Below are 26,148 nucleotides of genomic sequence, written 5' to 3'. Positions count from 1 at the left end.
CTGTTTAAGAAAACATGTTCTTTAACACACTCCTTGTCACATGAGCCAGTGTGGGGCACACATCTGTCTAGGCTGGTGGCAATGAGGCCTACTTTCCTCTGTAGCAAGTCAGGCAGAAGTTCAGGGAATGGTCTCCATGTAAGAGTCAAGGTGCTGGCTGGGGATTTAGCTCAGCAAAAGAGCGCTTGCTTAGCAAGCGCAAGGCCCTGGGTTCAGTCCCCAGCTCCAAAAAAAAAAGAGTCAATGTGACTGGGTCCTAATCCCCCCAGCTTGGAGGTGACAGGGCCTGCTGACTGACGTCCAGCCATCTTTTACCCAATCCAGGATTAGGTACAAGCTGAATGAGAGAGCATCACTGAGACTGGTCTAGATTTGAATTTCACTGCAGCAAGATGTGACGGGGTCCCTGCTCCTGCCCCAACCGCATACCCTGATGCTAACTCTTCTCTTCCTCCCCAAGCTTCAGCCCCTCGGAAGTGAGGGCACAGCTACCTTCTGTTTCTTCTCCATTTTGATGGCTTGCTGAGTGGCCTTCTGCTCCTGTATCCATAGCTGCTGGTACCGATGTTGTAACAGGTCAAAGAAGGGTGTCGAGGGCCTGTGGGGAGAAGGCCACACAGAGCTTGAGGCCTGGGTAAGACCAGGGCATCCACTTACAGATCAAGACACCGCCCTCTCCATGGACCACGGGCCTCACCATCAGCACGTGAAGACCAAATCACCCTCCCCAGGGCCAGGAAAGATTCCTGGAGCACCTAGAAACCCCAGAGACTGAGATCCCATATAGGAAGTGCTCTGTAAACACGGGTAGCCTCCATGGGGGAACCAGATGGAGCAAAGATTCCATCCTCGAGCTAATGTTAGGTAAGGTTCATAGGCTCCTCAGAACCCTTTCAGCTATGCCTCTCACAGACCCTGGGCTCTGCCCTCAGTCTGCTGAGGCCAGTCCTGGAAAAGACTCCTGACAGGAAGGTGTTCGCCCTCAGTGTCTCACTTCCCCCGGGAATGCTCAGGCTCTCCCTTTACAGCCTTGGTCTGATTGTCCTGGTCCACCCCAGCAGGAATGCTGCCAAGGTGGGGGTCTCTTCTCACTCAAATTCTGTCCCTGTCCTGGAGAATTGGTCCCACATTTGTCAGTCCCACTGGCCTGGTGGGACAGAACTCAGCTTCGCACCGGGCGGGACCCATCTCTTTCTGAAGTTGCGCTGGACGGCCCCACCGCTCGCAGTTTGGAAACCTGGGCCATTGCTGAGGGCTCTGCTACCCTTCACCGTCTTGGCGATGAGGAGGAGAGGTGGTCCTAGAGCAGTGGCAAGCAGCACTCTGAGGGAGAGCAGTTGGAGCCACGGGGCTCAAAGCTAACCTAGATCGAAGCCCTAGGTTGGGACCCAGCTCTAGACAGATGGAATGACAGGTGTACGAAGGGACAGTGGCCGTGTACAAAGGCGGACTCTGATGTTCGTGAGCAGTGGCTGTTCAGGAGGCAGCCTGATGCTGGTACCGCCTCGTACCCAGGACTCCAGGTTGGGAATGAGCTCTAAACAGCCTGTAAGATAGAGTGTGACCACACAAGACAGGAAGCCATCCTCTGCCTAGAGTCAAAACTCAAGAAGACACCCCGCTGTGTCAAACGCGCAGAAAAACAAAGCTTTACTCTCTCATAACTCCAGCACTTGGGAAGTGGAGGCAGGAGGATCACAAGTTCAAGGTCACCTTTGGCCTTGTGATTTTAAGGCCCACGTGATTTCACGAATCCCTGCCTTAGCTACGTACCTTTTAAGAGTTAATATTTCAGCAAGGAGAACTGCCTGGGCTACATACTGAGACCCTGTCTCTAAAAAATATGGTAATTATAGGTTGGTGTCATTCTGCAGGTGAAGGCAGGTGCAGGACAGAGCGAGGCCTGTCATTGGACAAGAAGGAAGGATGGGCGGGAGAAAAGTTTTGTTTTTTTTTTTTTTTTAAAGATTTATTTATTTATTTTATGTATGTGAGTACACTATAGCTGTCTTCAGACACACCAGAAGATGGCATTGGATTCCATGACAGATGGTTATGAGCCACCATGTGGTTGCTGGGAATCAAACTCAGGACCTCTGGAAGAACAGTCAGTGCTCTTAACCGCTGAGCCATCTCTCCAGCCCCCGGGAGAAAAGTTTTAGAGAGGCTGAGGAGGCCGGAGCGAGGAGCGGGAGAGCCGAGAGAACATGGCGGCAGATGTCCGCGCAGGACTGGTTCCCGCTGCATTCTTAATTTTACCGCAACAGATAATAAGGGCTGGAGAGACAGTCCATCAAGTCAGAGCATTGGAGACTCTTGCAGAGGAACCAAGCTCTGTTCCCAGCACTCACAGGGCGGTTTACAACTGTCTGTAACTCCAGTTCCAGGAGATGGATGTCCTGGCTTTTGAGGGCACCAGGTACTGACATAGTACACACCAGAGAAGTACTCAGACATGTACATTTAAAATTAAATAATATATAACTAACTAGAATGATGGACAGAAGTATAGGTGATTCTCATTGGTGGGGGCTAAGAGGGAATTCCCAGTGGAGAAACCCCCAGTGGATGAACATCACGTCAGCCTCAGAGCCGCGGGGCCAGCCCTTATCGCTATTATTTTACCACTGTGGTAACACAGCCATGGCGTAAAGGAGTGCATCTAAGCCTGGGCTATCTCGATGGCAGAGTGCTTGCCTAGCATGTGTGAAGCCCTGGGTTTGAGCCCCGGCACCACAAAAACAAATGACCATATTAACCCTGCTAGCAGTGGTCTGTTCCAGAAGGGTGCAGCATCTTCTGCCACATGTGTTTGGGGAAGGTCCAGGCGACCAGCCCTCCAGACCAGTGCTATCCAGTAGAGGCATCCTCCAGCCATACAGAATGCAAGCTAGAGTCTCTTGGGACCACTGCTACTGGGAGAGGTGACACTCGGGGTGAGACTTCCGGCCCCCACAGCTTTGCGAACCCGAGTTTGTGTTGTTTATTGTCCTCCCATCTCCTTCCCTAACCTCCCTTAGTCTCTATTTGTGGCAACTTGTTAAGGAAGCCCCAGGACGTTCTGGGAAATGCTGTGAGAAAGTCAGAGCCAGAAACACTATACACAGTAATTTAAGGGTTCTCTCAGTCCTGAGACACATCCCTGAGGTCCCAGGAAGCTTCGACGGTCACCTCTCAGCCGCATACAGACACATGTCTGGACAGTCATAGCACAGAGAGTTTTCCAAAGCAGTCAGGGAGGGTGGGTATGAGAAGCAGCTCAACCAGAACCTTTCTGCCCAGACCAGAGAAACAATCCCCTTAATCGCCCAGCAAGGTCCAGAGGATTTGACCTTGGATTTGATTGATCTGGTCTGAATGGCATCTCTAAAAGACTGAAATCATTGTTAACGGTTAGAAATATGGGTGTTTGTGCTGGGTTGATGCTCACTCTGTGAAATGCTTGCTCTGCAAGCTTGAGGGGCCCTGACTCAAATCTCCAGAATCTATGTACAAACAGCCCAATGTGGTGATAGGCACTGGGAGACCTAGCACTGGGGCAGGGAAGACCAGCAGATCCCTGTAACCCACTGGGCAGACTTGGCAAGCACTAGGCCGATGAGAGACCCTGTCTCAAAAACAAGGAAGACACCTCAGTTGACCTCTAACCCCATAGTTGACCCCTGACTTCTGCATGCATACACACACACACACACACACACACACACACACACACACACACACACATCTCCCTGTGAACAAACAGGACAGCCAGCATTTCAAAACAATTATAGTGAAAGTGTGTAAGTTCTGACCACATAGGCCGGAATTCCCAGTCAGTGTCCTTGGCTGGCCCTGCGTCCCAGCTGCCCATTAGCCCTAGTTCTCAGCTTTCCCTGCTGTCCTGGCACTAGTAAACTCTAATCCTGACAGGCCCTTCCCATGATGTGTGGGCCCAGAGGCAACCAGAGTTAGCCAGGATCCTAAATATCCACCTACTCCCCGAGTCTACTGCACTTTGGCACAGGAGGGGCACGAGAGGACCCGGGGCGTGTGCGAGGCTGGATTCTATTTGAGCAGAGGTCCAAGGCTTTGATTCTCAAAGACAGACAGTGTCTCTTTGTTCCTGCCTCCTGTACCCCTGTGGCGACTTTTATTACTTAATTATTACACGCCCCATGCTTCTGAGCAACCTAATTTATAGCCGTGTTTCTAACGACACTGTGTGCGTAATCTGGAAATATCTACCCCAAGAGGCTGCTCCCAGAGAACAGCCATCTTCCCAGCACCCCACTGGATCCATCACATCACACAGCTCCTCAGCCCTCCCCCAGCCTGGCTGACCCACTCGGCGTCCTGCTCTGGCCAGCCCGGCAATTCTTATTCTCTGGGAAGAAGCAGAGGAGGCTGAGCCAGGGGGGACCTGCGACACCGTGAGTTATGGCAGGCGACGCTGCTCTAGGTCCTCCACGGCCACCCACAAGCTGGCCAGTTTCTGTTCCGGCTCATTAACGTGGATAAACAGGTGCAGAGTCTGGCCTGGTGTGGAGAGAACTCAGGCCATAAATTGGATGTCATTGCCCCTGCACCAACTCCCGATTCTGTGCTAAACCTGGACTCGAAGCTGTGGTTCCCCTGGCTCAGCTCCCTCTTCATTTCTTGGCACCGACTCTACCCTGCATGGCTTTCCTGGGTAGAGTTCCTCTCCTTGCCAGCACACCCCCATATGCAGTCTCTCCTTCGCATAGAGGCTTAACGGTGGATCTCAGCTACCCCGCCCTAAACAGCCTGGCTAGGTGTCCTTCCACCCGGGCACGAGCCCAGTCATCCTTCTTCTGGCCACAAAGAACCTTTGAACGCCAGACAGGGCGAGAGGGCAGAAACAATTCTGTGCCTGCTGGGGGCTGACAGGGCTCCACCCTGGAAAGGTATGTGGGTGTAACTCCACCAATGATGAAGAACCCAGTTCAATCCCCTTGGACCCGTGTTAAAAAAAAAAAAAAAAAGACAAAAACTGGGTGTGGTAGTGCATACTTTTAATCCTAGCATTAGGGAGGTAGAGACAGGTCAGAGGGTGATGACCAGCCAGCCAGCTGAATCAGCAAGCTGGTGCACAAATGCATGTGCACACACATGTATGTGCACACACATGCACACACACATGCACACACACATACACACACATGCACACACATGCACACAAACACATACACACACATGCACACACACACACATACACACACATACACACACATGCACAACACACACACACACACACACATGCACACATGCACACACATGCACACACATGCATACACACATGCACACACAGGCACACATATATACACATGCACACACATACACACATAGGCATACACATACGTGCATGCACACACACATGCACACACAGGCCCACATACACACACATGCACACACACATGCACACACACACACACATGCACTCACGCACACACACACATGCACACACATGCACACACATGCACACACATGCACACACATACACATGAAAATGGAGCAGGGAGAACGGAGGTGGGGTGAGAAAGGAAAAGAAATCTTAAGCGAATTCTTGGCAGATATTTTTTCTTCAGTTTTACAGTACAAATTAGGCTGTGTGAGCATTACACACAGTAAATTATGGGATTAGACTGGTGGGATTCATCTTCAGAGAGGATGGCCGCCTTCCTCCCAAGTGAAGTGGTGCCCGATACTGAGCCTCTTAGAGCAACTAACAAAACAAACCCCGGCCTTCCACACACATCTCTCACTTCAGGTGAATATCAGTTCAAGAGAAAACCTTTGAGGGTTGGCGCTAGGTAAAGACTATTCATTCACTGAGGATTCTGAGGCGGGGTCCCATGTAGGCAGGCTATCCTCAGACTCACTCTATAGCTGAGGAAGACCTGGGCCTGGTTCTCTGGCCTCCACCTCTCAGGTACCTGGCATGCGTGTAAAGGCGTGAGGGCCTCCTGCAGGCTGGGTAAGCACGCTCCGGTATCCCAGCACTCCCTGGTTCATGAAGGAGGTGCCATTCAGAGCCGGTTTCTTCTTTTCTTCCACAGCCAGCGTCCTTGCTATGGCCCACTTACTTAATTTTTGTTTTGTTTAGTCCAGCTTTTTAGTGCAGCCTTTTCTGACTTCAACATGAATGATTTTGCCACAGGCTGAAGCCCCTTCGGTAACAATTACTGCTGCCCTTCCTGCACCTCTCTTTTGAGGAGCCAGAGGGGTTCACACAGAAAAGCTTAATTATTTATCCTCACTAAATGTGCACAGGAAAGGGTAGGATTCGGGCAGCGGATGCCCAGAGAGGTCAAACGGCTTGCCTGGGGTCACACAGCACACATGAGTGGTGAAGCTTAGACTCCCAGCTTTCCAGCTACCTACGCCACAGCCTAATAAATTCTAATCAGCATTCACTGGAGGCCAAGTCCGGACAGTCTGACTCCTTACACAGAAGACCCAGGCTTTCTCGGGCATTGTTTCCATCAGTAGACACTATGTCTCCTGGTGCCCTGCCCTGCTCCCTCGCCCCCCTCCCCACAGGAGCTGGGGTTTTAGGGGAGATTGACAGCTGATCCAAGCTGACACCTGTGGCTTCCTTCTGCCCTCAGGATGGGCTGCTCCATCTCCTAAGGAGTCTCTGGCCACATCTCAGTTGACCCCTGTCTTCCTGATCCTCCAAGGGTTCCCTGAATGTCTCTGCTTCCTGGGTTTTCCTTTCCTTTCTTAGTCAGACACTCCAGCCCCAGGCTACCCTGAGCTACTATGGGCTGTACTCTGCACGGGGTAGTTTGAGACCATTCATAATGTCAGGGGTTACTGTCCACGTTTCCAACCTATTCTGATCAGCTTCCCCATGTCATTCTCTGGGGATCTCCTGGCTGGAGTTGGAATTGTACTCCATCTAAGGGTATCAAACTTGCAGCCCAAGATAGCAATAAGTTGGCCCAACACACAATCCTAAACTTACCTAGAATATGAGGGACTCATATAGCCTAGGGTGGCCCTCAAAGTCACTATGTAGCCAAGGAAGGCCTTGAATTTGTGATCCTCCTGCCTCAGCTTCCTGAGTGATGGGATTGCACCAGACATGCCTGGTTTATGGGGACTGAACCCAGGGCCTTTGCATGCTGGGCCAGGTCTCCATCATCCGTAGCCGCTTTATTAGTGTTTCTGAGGTATATGGGCGACTTTCTGTTATTTCTATAACTGGTTTTTTGCAACTGGTTCTCCAAATGGGCAGACTGCAGGTTGACAGCTCCATATGGGTTCAGATAATTCATCTAATGTAAGCAGACATGCCAACTGTTGGATATCCTCTGATAAGCACCAACTATCCCTGGAGGCCTCTGAGTGCTCCTGAGGACAACTGCCCCGCTCATCTGCACAGCTCAGGAAGAGGACGCCAGAGAGAGGTGAGCCTACCCTCAAGGAACCCTGCTTACAGCCCTGTAACAGCCCCGACATCCTTAGATGGTGCAGGGACTCGGCAAGCATTGATGTGTCTGACCTGTGAATCCTCATGACAGAGCAGAGTCAGAGGTCTCTCTACCCCTGGAGGCTGGCCGTGCCTTCCTGAACCGGGGGACTAGAGTCACGGACACCAGTGGCAGTCATTTGTGTCCAATCTTGAAAACCAGATATTCGAGGCTCTTGGGTGCAGAGAAGAGCAGGCGGCTCCAGGAGTAGCAGGAAGAGCCAAGCCAGGTCGGAGGTGGGGATGAGCTGGTTGCAAGCAGACGTCAGAGCTTTCAGAGAATGGAAACATGCCCTGTCTCCACTGGACAGCAGGGTTTATACATGTACTGATCCACACTGGGTGCCCGCGCTGGGCGCGCTGCTTCCCCTGCCTCTGAAGCCAGCCTGGCATTGGCCTGTGGATCCTCACACAGCATCTGTTGTGATGGCCAAGCCACTGCTCAGAGCTCTGACAAATCCTTTGCTGTAACCTGGAAGGAACCTTCAGAGAAGTCCCTCCAGGCCCCAGTGCTCCTGTCTCAGTCACACCATGTCACAATTAAGTCTAATGGTGCGAAAAGTCGGGAATAAACGCAGTGAAAGGCAGCTCGGGCTGCAGGCGGGCCCTGGGAAGGTTCAGATTCGGTCCATCAAATCTACCCTCAAAGCTTTGCAATTGATACCCCAGACCAAGGCTTGATCTCCAATGAAGGCTCGGGGTGAGCTCACAAGGGAGACGGAGGGGATCATTTGCAAACGTTAGGTTGACATGGGTGCAGCGTGGTGCGGGGTGGGCACAAATGAGGGCTGACAGCTCTGATTTGCAGCCGCCTCTGTGCAAGAGCTCCGTGGATCAGAGAGGCCCTCTCATAGAAACTCATCTTCATCCGAGACGCTCATTAAAACTTTGCTGAGCCCAGAACTTGGCGGGAGCCAGGAAAGTGAAGATGCCTTCTGAGGGACTTTAGGTACACATGTGTTGAAAGGTGTTTAAGAAGGAGATTCGGGTCTGACAAACTGGATTCAGTGCAGCGCTCCGTTCACAGCGGGCTAAAATAATTGGTCATCAGTGACTACTAATTCCGTTTAGTAGCCAGAGGCGATTTTTTTCTTCCTAGAAAATCAATGACAGCACGGAGGTCTGTTCAATGTGATTCTACTCCAGACGGGCCCTTCTTTCACGCCTGACGCCTCTTCCAGTGGAGACAGCTATTTTGTTAAAATAAAATTAAAATCCGCCCCTAATACACCAGCAGCTTGCTGCTCCTGGGAAGCCAGGAGCTGTTGGCATGAGCATCCGCACAGCCTCAAGGGGATGCGGGAGTGGACAATGGGCCAAGTACCGTGGCTCACACTTGTAAATCTGGCTACTGGAGAGACCAGGCAGGAGGATGGATGCAAGTTTGAGGTTGCCCTGGTCAACATAGCAAAATCCTGTTTCCAAAATAACTTAGAAAAGGAAAACTTGACAGGGTTCTCCTTCTGAGCTATACAGTCCACAGGCCTTGACTAGGAGCCGTTCACCTTAGAGAGAGGGAGGGTCTGGTGGGTTGTCCTTCTCTTCTGGTTTGGATTAAAGCCCTTGATTCAGGCATGGTGCTACACGCCTTGAATCCTAGCACTCAGGAGCTGAAGCAAGCTGATCTCTATGAGACTGGGGACAACCTGGTTTACAGAGTGAGTTCCAGGCCAGCTGGGGCTACGCAATAAGACTCTGACTTAAAAAAGTGACAGCAACGAAACCCCATAGCCCACCTAAGGGATCTCTTGCCCTCGCTCACTCCTGGGACTTAACCCAGGTATGCCTTCCAGAGAAGACCCTGGTATTCTAGACAGCTCCAAGTGGCTAGCCAGAGTGCCTTCCCTTCTCTGCACATCTGACGCTATGCAGCGGGCTCATGGTACGGCCCCTGAGGTACTGAAGGAGGCTGTTTACTGAGGGCTTAGCTTGTGTTTAAAATTCTGACTAGCAGCCCTGCCCCTGGGCTAGTCTTCAGTTTCTTTCATTGCAATTTGCCTCAAGGTCTGGGCTCACACACGCCCCCTCCCCACATGCATATACACACAGGCACATGCACACACGGGTACACACACGTGCATATGCACTGCCGTCACGATCACTGCAGCATCCTTGGAGGGTTTAACACAGACCTCTATCCCATTCATCCGTAGCCCAGCTTCCCCTGACCATAATGTCTTGCAACCCTGTAGCAAAACGTCACATCCAGGATGGTGGCATTCCTGTGGCCCACTGACATTACTGGAGTTTCCCCAGTTTTACCTGTACAGTCTTTTGTTTGTCTGTTTCCAGGCAGGGTTTCTCTGAGTAGCCCTGGCTTTCCTGGAACTCACTCTGTAGACCAGGCTGACCCAAACTCAGAGATCTGCCTGCCGCTGCCACCCAATCGCCGGGATTAAAGGCGTAGTCACCACACCCTGCTTCCCTACAGTCTTATCTGCAGGCTCTGACTCTGTAGGTTCAATTGGCCACAGACCCAAAGTACATTTCTGACATCCCCACATGTCAGTGTCTGAGGTGCAGAGGCAAGAGCCTAGGACAGGAGAGCATAATTCAGGGCCTTGGCAACACAGTAAGACCACTGCCATCATTAACAAAACAAACAAACGAACAAATAAACAAAAAATCCCCATGTGCCGTTGTTAGTCTAGGCATGTGCTTGAGTTCGGCATGGTCCCGACCTCTCTTTATTACTGAACCCACGGGCAGCGTCCCTATTCACCTGTAACGTGATTACCTTGTAACCGGGTCTCCACCTCTTATACAACACAAATACTTCATGCTCATTAAAATTTTGCTCAAAGAACTATTTAGAGATGAATTCACATCAATTTTTTCTGACATGTGCAGAAGCTGCATTAGTCACATTGATTTAGACTTGGAATCCCCAGAGATTAAGCCGTGGACACCAGGCATAGGAGCAGAGAATTCAGTGCTTTTTGGTGTTTTTGAGCTCTGAGGGAGCTTATGGTTGAAATGTATATCCAAGTTTCCTGTGTTGAACACTTGATTCCCTAGGGGCTAGAGAGATGGCTCAGTGGTTAAGAGCACTGGCCGAGCTTCCAAAGGACCCAGGTTCAATTCCCAGCACCCACCTGGCAGCTCACACCATCTTTATCTCTGGTTCCAGGGTCTGACACTAACACAGACACATATTCGGACAAAACACCAATAAACATGAATTTTAAAAAAAGAAGAAGAAAAAGAAAAGCTGATCCCCAAACCTACAGGTTGATGATATTAAGGTGGGTTATTAGGGTTGGATGGAGTTATGAGGTGACGCCAAGACAGCATCAGGGGCTTTCAAGGAAACAAGAGCCAAGCTGGCAATGCTACCTTGTCTCTTGTGGGAAGCCATTAGCTCAAGATATGGTAGATGGCCTTAGCCACATGCCACACCATTCACCTCTTGGCACGGGGGGTGAGGGACGTGAGAGAATGGGGAACCCTTAAAGGTGGTGAAGCAAAAATGAGGCAGGATCTGTGTCCATTCAGCCCAGGAGGTAAGTTGCAAAGTCCCAACACACTTTCAGGACCCATGAATTTTTTTCTTTAATTTCTTTTAAAACCAGCCTGAAGTCTATCTATCCTCACCCCAGCAGAACCAAGAATGGTAGAAATGGTTCAGGAAGGCAGGGGTGTCTGGTGTCCTCAGAAGCCCTCCTATAGGACTGAGAAAGAGGATCCCACCTCCTCACTCCTTCCATGCCAGCCCACTTCATCAGCCTGGATCAGAAGTCCCCTGGCTTCTGCTGATCAGGTGACACTCGGGAGAGAATACCAAGTGTCCAGATTGAAAGCGGAACTGGAAAATGGCTGAGCCTATCAAGTGCCTGCCTCGGAAGAACTGGGACCCAAGTTTGAGCTCCAGAGACTGTGGGAAAGAGCTGGGGAAGTAGAGACAGGCGGATCCTTGGGGCTTCATGGCCAGCCAGTTTAGTTTCCTGGGCCAGGAAGAGGCTTCGCCTCAAGAAAACGAGGTAGATGGAGCCTGAGGAATGGAACCTTTGGCCTCCACGTACACACGGTCACCCACCCAAACACACACTGGCAGAGACGCTTGCATCACAGGCGGGAGATTCCAAAGCTCTAGCCAGGGCAGAGCCAAGGAATCTGCAATTCTCCAAGGCACACCCCACTCAGTGGTTCCCTGCAGAGGACTCTTGCCCCGAGGGCCATCTGTCTCTCCCGGAAACTGAGGAGGGCTGGTCAGCCCCACTGCCTTAGCCTTGGCTTTCGTGGTGTACAACTGGGAAGGCGGTGACCAGGCCCTGACAGGACTCTGGGAACTAATTAGATAGGAGACCTCTGGGCTCGCAAATTACTTCCTAATTGTTTGTGGGTCTAACATAAAAGCTAATGACAGACTGGGCGGCCCTGTCACATCAACCGTCCTGACTTTTAGATTGTCTAGGGGGTCATTTGCCATTCGTTAACATTATTCTTCAGACTGGTTTATTCCATTAGCAGCTCCCGGCACAGGTGCCTGCCCCCAGTGTGACAGGGGCCTTGGGTAGAAGCGAGGGAAGGAAGATGGCTGAGCACATTCCCCAGAGGGCTGGGAAATTCACCATGGAGGCTGCTGGCACCTGGGAACAAGAAGAGAAGCCACGGATCCCCTACCCCTCCGGGAAGGGGGGAGCACAGTATAAAGTGTGCCGGGAAGTAAAATCTGGATTTTACCCAAAGCATACACTCATAGCTGCATGGCTTTTCCGCACCCTTGTGTTACTAGGGGAGCCGAACCCACCAGGCCCCAGCAGCCTCCGGATGATGAGCAGAGCAGGGAGAAGCCAGCAGCTGGGAGTTGGTCCTCAGCCCACTTTGTGCCGGCTGAAGCCTAACACGGGGAAAACCTGAAGCAGAGCTGGTGGCACGGGATGCGGCAGGGAAGCCCCGGGAGGAAGCAGCCAGCCTTGTTAGCGCTGACCTTGGCACCCAGCAGTTCCTGATGGATGGGGTTCAGCCTGGACAGGCCCCACGGGAGCCGCATCACGATCCATTACAGGCCCCCTGTTCTCCGCACCGCAAGCAGCGGGCTGGGGATAAATCTCTGTCTGGGCAGCCAGAGAGCCAAAGGGGAAATAGCAAAGTATGAAAAATGTCTCTATCCCAGCTCTAGCTACAAAGCCCATGAGGAAGGCGAGGGGAAAGCACCCCAAAGAGGCAGGAACCCCGAGTGCGACCTTATCTCAGCGTGGGCCCCATTCAACCTGAGTCCCTGGAGATCCAGATTCACGGAAGCCGGTGACCCTGAGGACAGAAGCTCCTGTCCCTGATGGGGCAGCTGGACAGATCTGGATGCTAGCCAGAGCCACCACCTCTGGGACCCCCTTCAGCTTCTGCATGAACCCTCACTCTCCCACTAGGTGACCTGTGACCTTTCATGAGAGAACAGAACTTTCCATGCCCATTTCCAGTGCTCACTACAGGAGCTGTCTAGAGCATCAGCCACTTGGCTCCAGGGAAAGCACAGGGCCATGCTGAAAACCAGGAACAGGTTGTTCCAAGCACTTCTGGCTACTGGGGTCACACAGCTGCACCAAACCACCATTATCACCACAGTAACAGCCAGGAGAGGAGCAACTGTCTCTCCTAGGGTCTTGCTCTGCCTTCTGGAAGCCTGTGTGCACAGACAGTTACCATGGAGGGAGGCCTGGTTTAACCCTGGCACTACCACCAGCTCACGGGCTCTGTAGCGTCGTCCTTATGAGCCCGCACCTTTGGAGGCTGAGTTTCTCCAGCGATAGAATAGGGAACTTGGTTCCCACTCTTTAGAGACAGTGTCAGGCTGCTCACTGCAGCACCAGGGGCCATGTAGGGAAGACAGTGCAAATATCAGCCAGGAGTGTGGCCTCCAGACTCAGTGAACCTTTTGGGGGGGGTCCCTGAAGCCCCTCCATTGTCTTTGTCATGGCCTCAGGGAGTTGAGTGGAGGCCAGATGTGGCGTCTCCTCACCACATCAGCATCAGGACTCCATTCTTAGCACTTCCTCCCTGTCCCACACACTATCCTGGCAGCTCCACTCTGGCTACTGTCCAGTTAGGGGACCTTCTCCTAAATACATACATAGTCTCTCCTCCTCTTCCTCCTCTCCCCTTCTTCCTCCTCCTTCTCTTCTTCCTCCTCTTCCTCTTCCTTTTCTTCTTCCTCGTCCTTCTCTTTCTCCACACTTCTCTCTCTCTTTTACTGTCTTTCTTTTTCTTGGAGACAGGGTCTCATGTAGTCCAGGATGGCTTTGAACTCCTTATGGAGCTAATGATGACCTTGAACTTTTCATCCCCCTGCCTCCACTCCCACCTCAGGGTTACAGCCATGCATCACCACCATGCCTGCTTTCCCTCAGTGTTAGGGGTGCCCCGTCCCAGGGTTCCGTAAGTGTCAAGCAAGCTACCAACTGAGCCATGGTCCTCGCTGTGCCCAGCCCTTTTTTAACTTGATGCCCCAGGGCATGGCTGTGCAGCGGGCAGGTCGTCAGCCCTGTGTTCTTCATTTCTACCTCTGAACACAACCAAGAGATGGAGTTGGTATCATGCTTCGCTCACACCCGCACACCGGCAGAGGGGCCGCAGTGGGTGGAGTCTGTGAAGTGGCACAGTGAACAGCGACTGTCCCTTCTCCGAGTCCTGGGCAGACTCTGCTTTCAGTCACTGTCCCGGAGCCCGAAACAGACCTAGACTGTGTTTTCCCTACTTAGCCAAAACCTACGTGTGCCAGGCAGAGACTAAGGCTCTGATGACATTCTTGTGGTGGGGATAGAACCCCAAGTGTCACGATAGGCAAGGGATCCCCAGCCTAACAATGACAGTGCTCGATGAAGCTGACATCGTCTCAGTCTTCTGGGGTCTGAGCAACCAGAAGGGAAAATTGGCCTGCGGTCGAGGTGCAGTTTACTGTGTGTGAGGCTTGCTGGATGCAGCCCACAGCTGCACACTCTGCATACAATCTGCATGCATCTCCTGGAAGGGTCGTCCCCAGATCTGCTGGCTCCCCCTTGTGGTCAGCCAGGACCCTCATCAGCCATCGGGCCCTGCTGACTACAGCCGAGCAGCCTCCTGGGACTTTGGGTGTCTGACTTGGATTTTGGTATCGGCTCCAGGAGAAACAAAATAAGTCAGTGTGATTGATGGGTCCACTGTAAATTTGAAAAATAAATCAGCTTGGCAGAGAGATTCCCTCGGCCTGTCAGGGCGGCAGCATTTATTTAACTGCCTATGAAGCGTCTTCCATTCTGCGCTCTTGTCTCCTCAGGCTGGTGATGCCCGAGAGCAGGAGAAACAGCACCTGATGGAAGCAGCAGTCCCTGCTTCTCATTTCTCCTCCATCCCAAAGCTCAGCTCCCTGATCTGCCGTCTGCCCAGATCACACTAATGGGATGACCTCTGGGAAGGAGAGCATTACTACAGGCTGACACTTGGATCTCAGCATGGCCACTCCGCCATCTTTACTGAGGGCCTTTTCAGTTAAGAGCCTAGAGTTAGACCTAGAGACACAGAGGTGAGCAGAGGCCTGGTGTGGCTGTGTGAGGAAGTCTCTGTCAGGATGTTCCCTCACAGGGTCTGAGTCTGTTGGTAGTAAGTCACAGAAGGAGAGGAAGAAGAGGAAGGGAAAGAAAACGGCATGCTGTGGTGTGGCCCTTAGCCTGGGACTGAACTGGAAGGTGGGAGCCTTTAAAAGGTAGAATCTGACTGGATGCCTTTTGGTCATGCGGAATTATGCCCTCGAAAGGGACCGGAAAGGCGTGGAGCCTTGGGTGCTCTTTGTTTTCTTCCCTCCCTCCCTTCCCTCCATCCTCCCCTCTCTCTCCTTCCCTCTCCCTCCCTCCTTCCTAGCCACCATGGGGAGTATCACTTCCCATGTTTCCCATATCACAATGGCTAACCGTGCACAGCACAAAGCATCAGTGCCACCTGCCCGTGGACCAGTGACCTCCTCAACTCTGAGCTCCAAATAAACTTCTCCCCCTCCTAAGCTGATGCGAAGGTGATATGTGATCCTGGAGTGGGGGTGGGGAACCTCACTGAGCTCCTATATGTTTAGATGAAGTTCTGAGGACTTTGGAGAAATCCACCCTGCTGTCCCGACTCCGGGGACACTTCAGTATCATCCCAAGTCACGTCACCGTCCCTTAGTGCTTCTGTCCCTGGCACCCAATTCCCAGACCCACTGCAGAGAAGCCCCAGGCAAGTCAGTTTGCCACTCTGACCCTCTGTCTCCTCTCTGAAAACATGAAAATATAAGGGTTCCAAGGGGACACATGCACACACGCACATGTGCACACACACAGACACACACACACATGTGCACACTCTCACACAGAGAGATGTACATTGGAGCTGTCCTGTTATTTCATGAGGATGCAGATAAGGGTTTCCAACAGAGTGACAGTAACAGACGGGTGTGTGTAGAGCTCATCTGGCCTGTGATCAGCGTACCCTTTGCTTGCTGAGAGATGGACACCCACTGCTCACTGCTGCTGAGTGTGGTATGGGCTCTCGGGCTCGATAGTGGGAGAGCCTTGGCTGCCTGGACTCCACCAGCTCCTGGCTGTGGCTGATCCCTGGCTACTTAGCTCTGACTTGCTGTTAGTGAGAACACAGGACCAATTAGCAGCAGGAACAATTAAGATATGCAAGGGCATGGGCACCCCCTCCCCAGAAGCCCTTGTTAAAATGCATCAATAATTAAGCACGCCTTTAATAGCTACATCTCTGGCCTCCAGACATGTCTCTGTATAGGCCTCGGGTGACGGCGTGTGCTGAGATCTGCGCTGTGGATTTCTGTACTGGCAATGATGCTTGACAACCCCACCCAGCCTGTAACGCTGGCCTGGGAGAGGGAGGCAGGACTGGGGCATTCCCCAGGCTTCACAGCTGTCTGACCAGAGACTGCACACCCTATACAAACCCTCCTCACATTCCTCCTTGAGATAAGTCCTGGCCCTCCCTCTCAGGGCCTACATCAGGCTGACCCTGCTGCAGAAGAAAAAGGCAGGGGTTAGCTGTGTGCGTGCCAAATGCCTTTGATGTCTAAGTGGTCAGAACATCATTGATCCTTCAAAGGACAAGAAAGGATCACAGTGAATTAAGAGATCAGGAATAGAGACGATGGAACAGCTGTGATGTGAGCACTTGGGTGTGGGGTGAAGGCAGGAGGATCGGAAGTTCAAAGCCATCCTTGGCTCCATAGCAAGTTCGAGGCCAGCCTGGGACACATACAGTGTTGTCTTAAAAAATAATAAATAAAAATAGTAAGGCGCCTGCTGGCCTCTAGCAGTAGATGTAAACTCTGATAACGGGACACACAGTCCTGAAAAGCCGGTCTAATGAGCTTGGGTACACGGAGAACATGGATTCCGCACGAAGCTCAGCCAGTGGGTGGCAAGAGTGCTGCCTAGGCTTCTGATTGGTCTAGACACACAGGGAGTCCAGTCTTTATGTGCAGTCCCCCCCCCCTTTCAGAGAGAGACAGACAGACAGACAGACAGACAGATGTGGGTACCTATCAGCAGACCTCAGGGGTTGGTCATCACCTTCCACCTCATGCCCGGAGTGCCTCAGTGTCCTTCTACCTCCACCTCCCATGGCTCTGTGGGAGGGCGTCAGGTAGTTTTACATGGGATCCAGGTACTCTTGCCTAGTAAGTAATTACTCTGCCTACTGAGCCATCTCTCTCTAGCCCTCTTAAAAATTATTACACAAGACAAGGGAACCTCTCTGTCCTGTCCCCTGTCCCTCCTCCACTCGTGACCATGGTCATGTGGCCCTGTTTTCCAGATGCCTGCTCAGAGCTCTGCTTTTGGGGGGCTCGAGGCACCTCGCCTGCTCAGACGCTGAAACTTCACCACCAAGAAAGTGACTGAGGTGTTCCAAAGTCAGGTCCGACACCCACTTGGCACAAGACGATGCCTGAACCTGAGCTTGTGGGGTGTCTGGAAAGAGGGGTGCACCCACGGGGCCAGTCGGCATTGCGTCTTCGCACGCTCCAGATTTCTTCTGCTTACTGTGGTTTGGCACACTCGACTGTGTGGTATCTGCGTTGACTTCGTTTTTAAGACATCGTCTGTGGAAGTATGTGGGTGGTGACCATTTACCTCATCATTTATTCATCGAACTAAATCACTCTAACAATTCTTGGGCAGTCCAGTGTAATCTGATTTGGTTTTCAACATGCTTTTAAAGTAAAGAAATAAATACGGTAGAGGCTTGTTAAGTGGGACCACCAGGGAATCGGCCCCCTGTTACAGGGCGGGGTGATGGGTTTTTAACTGTTCCCAGGCATTTAAGTCAGAAGGGAGAGGGGCTCACCTCAGAGTCCTGGCAGCGCCAGGCCCTTCCCAAAGCCATTTAACCTCCATTTACGAAGAAATAAAGCGAAATTGATGCTGATCAGGCCGGCTGGGGGATATTTCTGATCCGTAAAAGCCCTCAGACTGCAATTTGTGGAGTGGCCCTGTCACACGGGAAGGGCCTCACTGATAAAGATGGAGCTTTATGGCCCGATACGCACAGCTAACAGCAACCTAATGCCACATTTTCATTTCTGTGCAATTAATGTTAATGTCGACCACGAAATTGTCATTAAATACCATTTTAAAACCCATTCAATTTGCATATGCAAAGCTCATTTACCATCACGGGAGATGCGGCCCAGCACTTCATCACGTCCTCGCCCTGGAATTGGGGCCACTCCATTTTATAGCAATTTAAAATTTTGATATTGAGAACTGATGGTAATGCATGCCTTTTTTGAGCCTAGCTGACTGGAAGGATGGAAACCTGAAGCCCCCCAGGGACCAGAGGTTCAGGGTGTGTGCCCCACTCCAACATCAGACAGAGGGGGAATCTAAGGATGCGCTTCAGATAAGGAGCCCGCCCACCTGACTCCATGTGCTCACAGCAGTGCTGTGTGACTTGGGGTACTCCCATCGCCTCTCTGAACTTTCTACTTCTCCCGTTTTCAGTAAGAGCACTCCATAAGTGATTGCTAATACCTGTTCTAATGTTAAATGTTTCAGAATAGAAGTCTACCAGGGTAAGAATCTGGGCCAGGCTCCGGTTTGTATGAATTTGGGAAGGTGAGTTAACCCTCCCTGGCCTCCCATGGGGTCGACAGGACCCCTGGGAGCCTCCAGTGAAGGTTCTAACGGCAAGAAAATGAAATTGATGTGAAGGTGTAAGGAAAGATGGAGAGAGAGCCAGGCTACAGGTACGCGCCCCACCCCCATATCCTAGGAGGAGAATTCCCATCTGAAAGAGACGGTCAAAGCTCAAGACACAGATCACACGCTGGGAGCCCATATATAAACGAGGAAGTACGGGAGGAAGATAAAGATAGTTCTGAGGGTCACATAGCCGGTGCTTCACTGAGCCCTGCTGAACCCCCCAGCAGGTTCCCTGTCCAGTGTTCTCTCTTCTGGGGACTTGAGGACAGAGGCAGAACTGGTACCTGAGGCTGACTCCTGACCTAGACTCTTACCCTGATAACAGAGGAGCCCAGGATGGGCTATCATGTCTACGGTCTGCAGGGACAAGGTGAGGCTTGCCTTTGCCAAGCTGGGCTGCGGCAATCCAGGAACACAGGTGACCAGTGGAATGCAGAACGACTTTCCAGTATGTCTCACCACTACCACATTACTGCCAGGACACGCCCACATCACTGCCACGTCACTACACGTCACTACTGCATCGCTGTCACATTACTACCAGGACACTACCATGTTGCTACCACGTTGCTACCCTGTCCCAGGTTTTAAGGTTGTAGGGACAGAAGTGCATTTCTAGTAGGAGAAGGGTGAGCTAATGAAAAGGGCCTGCTGCTCTGGTCTCTGAAGAACTAGAACATTTTTCCCAGCGAGATGGTGTGAACCGAAGTTCCCAGAAACGGCTGCACCTGTGATAAACATTCTAAAAGGCTGGTTGACTAGACTTTCAGTGATTGCCGAGGGAATGATGCAGGCCCAGGGCCAGGTTATCCTGGGCTATCCTAAGACTCCTTGACAGCGTTTCATTGTCTACCTGTATCTGAGCTAATATTCTTTAGTAAGGTACACACAGAACCCCGCTCACCAAGACCAAGAACGTCATCAGAAGGTGTCTGAGGCCTAAGCAGAAACTTCTTTGCCAGGATCTGTTGGGCGTTGTGCGTATGTGTTTCGGGGAGGGTGAGTTTCTCGTCAGGAAGGTGAGCAATTGTGAAAACAATGGTATTGGCCGATGGCGACAGGCATGTGCCCGCTCGCACTGGTTAAAGTGATAGATCTATATTACCTGACTTTACCACGATAAGCACGTGAGGAAAAAGGATTATCACCAACCAAGAAGCAACAACCAACCAAGAGGGAGTGGTGTAGCCAACTGCGGGGGCAGGGGAATCGGCGTTCCCAAATGGCCAAGCTTGATCCCATGGCCCACCCTGGAATCAGGATGAAACGAGTACCCATCATGCACGTGGGCTGATGGTAGGGAAAGATGGAGGCAGCTTGTGTCCATAGAACTAGGGAGGGGTGGGACCTGGAAGCTGGATGGGCAGCCAGCAGGCCCCGTGCTCTGGGACGGGTGGGTTCTCTTGGTCTGAAGTGAATGATTGAGCCCCAGACTGGTCGTGTTCTTGTTCTAGAGAACATAGAGGCAGAGAGCGCTCCTCTCAGGGTAACCCATGCGTCTGGGGTGCAGGTTAGACTTTCTACATTTATCTGCTGGTCAGGAGACTTTTCATCTCACAAAGCCAACACTGATAACCGAGTTTATCATGGAAAAGTCAAAACAAAAAGGCTTTTTATTTTCTGTGTGTTCGCCTGCCTGCATGCATGTGTACCGTGTGTGGAGAGCCCACAGAGGCCAAAAGTGGCATCAGGTCTCCCAGAACTGTACACATGGTTGTGAGCCCCCATGTAAGTGCTGGGAACTGAACTTGGGTCGTATGTAAAGGTAACATGAGCTCTTAGGCACCTCTGAGTCAGTCTTTCCTGCCCCCAATCACCTCACTCTTGGGTCTACACTCTGAATCATGTCACCTTAAGCAAACACACCACTCACACACACTGAGGGCTTGCTCTTTGCAGCTCCCGTAATAAGGTCTTCAACAAAGTTAAGTCTTGGGACCTCTTAGCGAGGGGAGGCAGGAGTCACAGCTTTGATCCCATTGTACAGGTATGAAAACTGAGGCAAGCCGCTGGCTAGTCATGGTTCACTTAATTCCTGGTGCTTTTGTGGCAGGTTCTTGGTTGTCTGGGCCCTCTTTCTGGACCCAGTTGGCATTTTTCGTTTGTTTTGTTTGGCTTTGAAACCAGGTCTTATGTAGCCCAGGCTGGCAAGAATGATGAATTCCCACCCTGCCCCTGCCTACAAAGTACTGGGATTACAGGTGAATGCTACCACGCTTGACCTTGAACTCCTGGGGGCAGATTCCGGTCTTTACAGATGCTTACAGAATCAGAAAAATCACTGGCGAGTGTTCAATCTCCTCCTATTCCCACTACAACTTGGCTTCGGCCCCTCCAATGCTCTGCTTCTGGCCCCAGCTCCCTGGTAGTCCCGGGGAAGGTTGGAGGTGGGTCCCAGTTCTTACCGTGAACGGATGCCAAAGGTCATGTTGGGAGGAATGGAGGGTGGCTCCTTCTGTCGCCGGTCTTCCTGGTCATTGATTCGAATGTCATTCAGTTCACGATAGAGCATGTTTTCCCGGGCAGTCACCAGGCCAGCTTTGACTGCCCCTCGGTTCATGGCAATATAGTTCCGGGTCAGCTCATGGGGACAGGTGGGTTGCTGCTTAAACACATTCCAGTGCCCAATGGCTGCAGGCAAGGAGACGACCAAAGGGTGGGTGTCAGTGGGAAGAAAGTACCTGGAACTTTTCAAGGGGGTACGGGCTCCCATCATCCTCCTGCAGGGGACATTGATGCCTGGCCCTGCAAGCAAGCCACCTGAAGGGAGGATAGGTCTCCAGAGACCCCACAGGAGGCCTGTGAGGGTCAGCTTTCACTGTCAACTTCATTTCAAGGAGAGATTGTCTACATGGGGTTAGCCTGTGGGGGGCTGCTTAACTAAGTGAGTGGATGTGGAAAGACCCAGTCTACTGTGGGTGGTACCATCCTTAGACAGGGGTCCTGCGCTGCGTGAGAGTGCAGAGATCGAGGTGAGCATAGGCTAGCATGCAAGTAGGCACACGTTCATTCTCCCTGCTCCTGACAAAGGATTTGCTATATCTACTGCCCGCCTCTGGGGCTCCCCTGCAGCCACCCGGGATTATAAGCAAAGTAAGCCCTGTTCTTCCCTAAATTGTTTGTTGTCAGACTTGTTTTCCCCCAAGACAGGGTTCTTCTGTGTAGCCCTGGCTGTCCTAGAACTCATTCTGTAGACCAGGCTGGCCTCGATCTTAGAGATCTTCCTGCCTCTGCCTCCCGAGTGCGGGATTAAAGGTGCGAGCCACTGCACCAGCTTTGTTGTCAGAATTCTTTATCACAAGAACCAAACCAGTTGGCGTTGACTTGCATCGGACCTCCAGCGTTGGCCCTGAGAGCGTTCAGTGCTTGCTTCTTGGTAAAGAATGAGAGCAGCCCCAGAGGAGGCAGGGAAGGGTATCTTCGCTGGTTCCCCCGTGTCCTTCGGCCATGGCCTGCCACTTTTGATCCAGGATATTGTCTTTCCCTCTTATTCTCCCTCTGCCCCAGCCAAGCGACTTTATTGAAGCTGGCTGAGAGTGGGGAGAGGTGGGAGCCCCCAATCCACCTCTCAAATACAATGCCCCCACGGACACCCACTCACCTTCAGGAACCCCTCCATCTATCCCTTGGATGTAGAGTCCATAATTAAAGTCGACGCCAGGCAGGCTGCAGCTTCTCTCCCTGGGCTTGCCAAGTTCTGCCTGTTAGGGAGAGAAGGCTGGGGTAAGACTGCTGGAGTGAGCGTTGTCTCCACCAGCAGCAGAGGTTGATAAGGGCTTTTCCCGTGCAGGGGCAAACAAGCTTCCTGTGCACCTCATGTCACAAATAGGCAGAGCAGCTGGCTGGCCCTGGGAGTCCAGACCTACTCTCCTAGAACTGGGAAATATGTTCAAGAAGACAGAGGGAGGTGGCAGGAGAGAGGGCCAGCTTCTCTGCCTAATACTGCACCTGCTGGGCCAGCACCGGTGTCTGGAGGGCGCCTGTCACTCTCTTGGCACCTGGAAAGTGAGTCCTACCTTCTGGGTCTGCAGAAAGCTCATCCACGACTCCAGGGATGTCATCATTATCAGCCACAGACATCCCCCTATTTATAGAGCAATCGCCCACAACCACTAAGGGATGGGGAGTCTGTCCAGGACAGGCAGATTTAGCCTATGTGAGGAACGAGGGCCCTCACACAGGAATGAGCAATGGAGACTCACAGCGGGGAAAGCCAGAGGACTTTCTCTTATGATCTTACAAGGGTGGGTGCCAACACAGACAGTGGCGGACATGCCTCAAGCACGGAGGGCAGCCATACAACCCAGAGGGCTGCTCCCTTCTTCCTTTTCCCTGCTGGCTGAGTACAGGGGTGGCAGTGGGGGTGGGGTGGCCAAAATCTTACACATTTCTTGCGTACATTCCTTTCTTTTTTAACATTTATTTATTGCAGGGGTGGGGGATGGCAGTCAGAGGGGAGCTTAGTCAGGGTTACTGTATGAGGAAACACCCACCATGACCAAAAGCAAGTTGGGGCGGAAAAGGCTTATTTGGCTTACACTTCTACATCATAGTCCATCGTGGAAAGAAGTCAGGACAGGAACTCAATCAATCAGGGCAGGAACTTGGAGGCAGGAAGCAGGCCGTGGAGGGGTGCTGCTTATTGGCATGCTCCCTCCTCATGACTTGCTCAGTCTGCTTTCATGTAGAACCGAGGACCACCAGCCCACAGTTGGTATCACTTACAACAGGCTCTCCCCACGCCCCCCAACCCATCAACCACTAATTAAGAAAATGCCCTAGAGGCTTGCCTGTAGCCTGATCCTATGGAGGCATTCTCTCAACTGAGGTTACCTCTCCACAGCTATAGTTTCTGTCAAGCTGACATAAAACTAACCCACAGAGAAGGCAGCTTGTGGGACTCCCCTCCTTCCACGTGAGTCCTGGGACCTGAACTCAGGTCGGCAGGCTTGGCAGCGAACGCGACATTTACCCGCTGAGCTATCTGATTGTTCCAGGTTTATCTTTTCTCAACTGACCCTGCATGGATTCATCCCTACCTTTTTAACACCCTTCTTATTTTAAAGCTTTTCAGCTATATGAACTTTGTTGGGTCTGTAGATTGTTAAGCCAACTTGGCTGTTCATTCTTGACGCTAAACTTTTAGTTGAGTGAGGACAGACAAACCAGCAGGTGTCTCCGAGGACTCACTGTTTTCAGTTTTTCTCTAGGTGGGCCCAAGCTGACAAGACAGTTCTATCTTGCAATGGACCATTCTGTGCTGTTTCTTACACCCAAAATTGGGCTCTTTCTTTCTTTCTTTCTTTCTTTCTTTCTTTCTTTCTTTCTTTCTTTCTTTCTTTTCTTTTCTTTTTTCTTTTTTTCGGAGCTGGGGACCAAACCCAGGGCCTTGCGCTTGCTAGGCAAGCGCTCTACCACTGAGCTAAATCCCCAATCCCAATTGGGCTGTTTCTTAATCTCTATACCTCTCTGGAACTAAAGTTCCCCTTGGCTGGAGGCGCTGCCCTGCCTGGGACCCAGAGCATCTCCCATGCCTTCTTCTTACTACATGACCAATCTCCTACGGTTCCGTCCATGCCTTTTCTCATTCACCTCTTAGAACCATCGGGTTCGGTGGTTCTCGACCTGTGGGTTATGACTCCTTTAGAGGTCAAACAACTCTTTCACAGGGGCCAAAAACCAGATATCCTGCATATCACATATTTACATTACGACTTATAGCAGTAGCAAAATTACAGTTATGAAGTAGCAACAAAAATAATTTTATGGTTGGGGTCACCACCACATGGGGAACTGTATTAAAGGGTCGCTACATTAAGAAGGTTGAGAACCACTGATCTAGGGATCAGGGTTCGTCACCCCCACTTTTCAGATGGGGAGAGGGAAGTTGCATATGGCCATGGTAGGAGGGGAGAGTCTCATTGGGAACTCCAGCTTTCTGTCTTCTGCCCATGGGCTGAGGAAATGTCAGGGCCATGTGGCTGAAGGATCGGCAGGCACCCCAGTTTCATCTCCTACGCTCCTGGCCTGCCCTTTACCCCGCAAGCCCTGACTCTGCTGCCACACCCTCTTTCCCCTCCCTCATCTGAGTGTTCGTATTTTTCTGAGCTGGGGTCTGATGTAACCTTAGATGGAGCTCACTAAACCAAGGGTGATCCTGAATTTCTGATCCCCCTGCCTCCACCTCCCAGGCTTGAGTTGCCCTGCCCAGTTTATGTGGTGCTGGGGGTGAAACCCAAGGCTTTGTGAACGCTAGGCAAGGGCTCTACCAGCTGCTCCACAGCCCCCACTCCTGAATGTCATTCTTCCATCCTGTCCCACTCACTGGACTTGGAAGGGCCCTGCTCCTTTGCCAGGGACACACATTCTAGACCCTCTTGCACAGGTGACAGACACTGAGTCTGTTCCCCCTGGGGACACGTGGCAGGTGTGTAACAGGTGCCTCAGGGCTGGGTGTTTAGAGTGGGTACTACCCTCCTAGGAGTCCAACTCACCTAGGAGACTTGCAACTGTTTGTAATTCCAGCTCTAGGGGATCTGGTGCCCCCTTCTGGCCTCCATGAGCACTGCATTTCATGTGCACATACCCAAACACAAACAAATAAATTAAAATAAATATTTGGGGTTTGGTTTTGTTTTTAGGGACACACACACACACACACACACAGAGAGAGAGAGAGAGAGAGAGAGAGAGAGAGAGAGACAGAGACAGAGACAGAGAACAGACAGAGACAGAGACAGACAGAGAGACAGAGACAGACAGAGAAAGAGAAAGAGACAGAGACAGACAGAGAGACAGAGACAGACAGAGGAAAGAGAGAGACAGAGACAGAGACACAGAGAGACAGAGACAAAGAAAGACAGAGAGACAGAAAGAGGCCCTAGAACTCACTATGTAGACAAAGCTTGCCTTGAATTCACAAAAATCTGCCTGCCTCTGCCTCCTAAGTGATGGGATTAAATGTTTATACCACATTTAGTAATAATAAAAATAAATAAATAATCTATAAAAGCATCTTTGAAGAAGCCTCTGGAATGGCAGTCTGGACAGGGTCATTGTCGCCCTTCAAGGTCATGGCCCTCCCAAAAGCCCATACAAGCCCATATCTAGCACAGCATGTTGGCTTTCACAGCATGACTCTGCAAAAGCTGACACACAGGGCCACGTGCCATGACAGCCCATCATGTGGATGCCTAGAGCAGGCTGTTGGCAGAGGCAGGAAGGTGTGAGGCTTCCCGGTCAGGCTTGGATGGTGAGTGAGGGATGCTGTGGCTGACTGAGGAACAGTTCTCTAGGAGGAGAAAAATGCTCTATGGGGTGGTGTTGGTAGCTGTATGACTCAGTTATCCTGAGAGTGTGACATCTTGCATGCTTTGAACATGCTTTGAGAGCCGGGGAGCGGAATGGTACAATAATTACACTGCAAACAAAGCCATGGGAGAGGCGTGAAGGAAAGTACTTAAATCAGAGATCACCTGATGTTTGGCTAACTCCACCCCGTCTCCT

At 51.6% G+C, this 26,148-nt stretch overlaps 1 protein-coding gene across 1 annotated transcript in view; it reads right to left on the bottom strand.

The window, feature by feature from the left end:
* The window catches only part of Cfap77 (cilia and flagella associated protein 77), a 122,275-nt gene that overhangs the window by 32,989 nt on the left and 63,138 nt on the right, over window positions 1–26,148 (bottom strand). The window contains exons 2-4 of the mRNA XM_032901853.1: window positions 22,244–22,343; window positions 21,048–21,273; window positions 493–598 (exon numbers count right to left, since the gene is read on the bottom strand). Of these exons, the coding sequence (XP_032757744.1) occupies window positions 493–598; window positions 21,048–21,273; window positions 22,244–22,343 (432 nt within the window). The remainder of the gene's footprint in view (window positions 1–492; window positions 599–21,047; window positions 21,274–22,243; window positions 22,344–26,148) is intronic.

The sequence above is a fragment of the Rattus rattus genome, chromosome 5 (assembly GCF_011064425.1).
Source record: "Rattus rattus isolate New Zealand chromosome 5, Rrattus_CSIRO_v1, whole genome shotgun sequence".
In the NCBI taxonomy this organism is placed as follows: Eukaryota; Metazoa; Chordata; class Mammalia; order Rodentia; family Muridae; genus Rattus; species Rattus rattus.
This window is presented reverse-complemented; position numbering and strand designations above follow the sequence as displayed.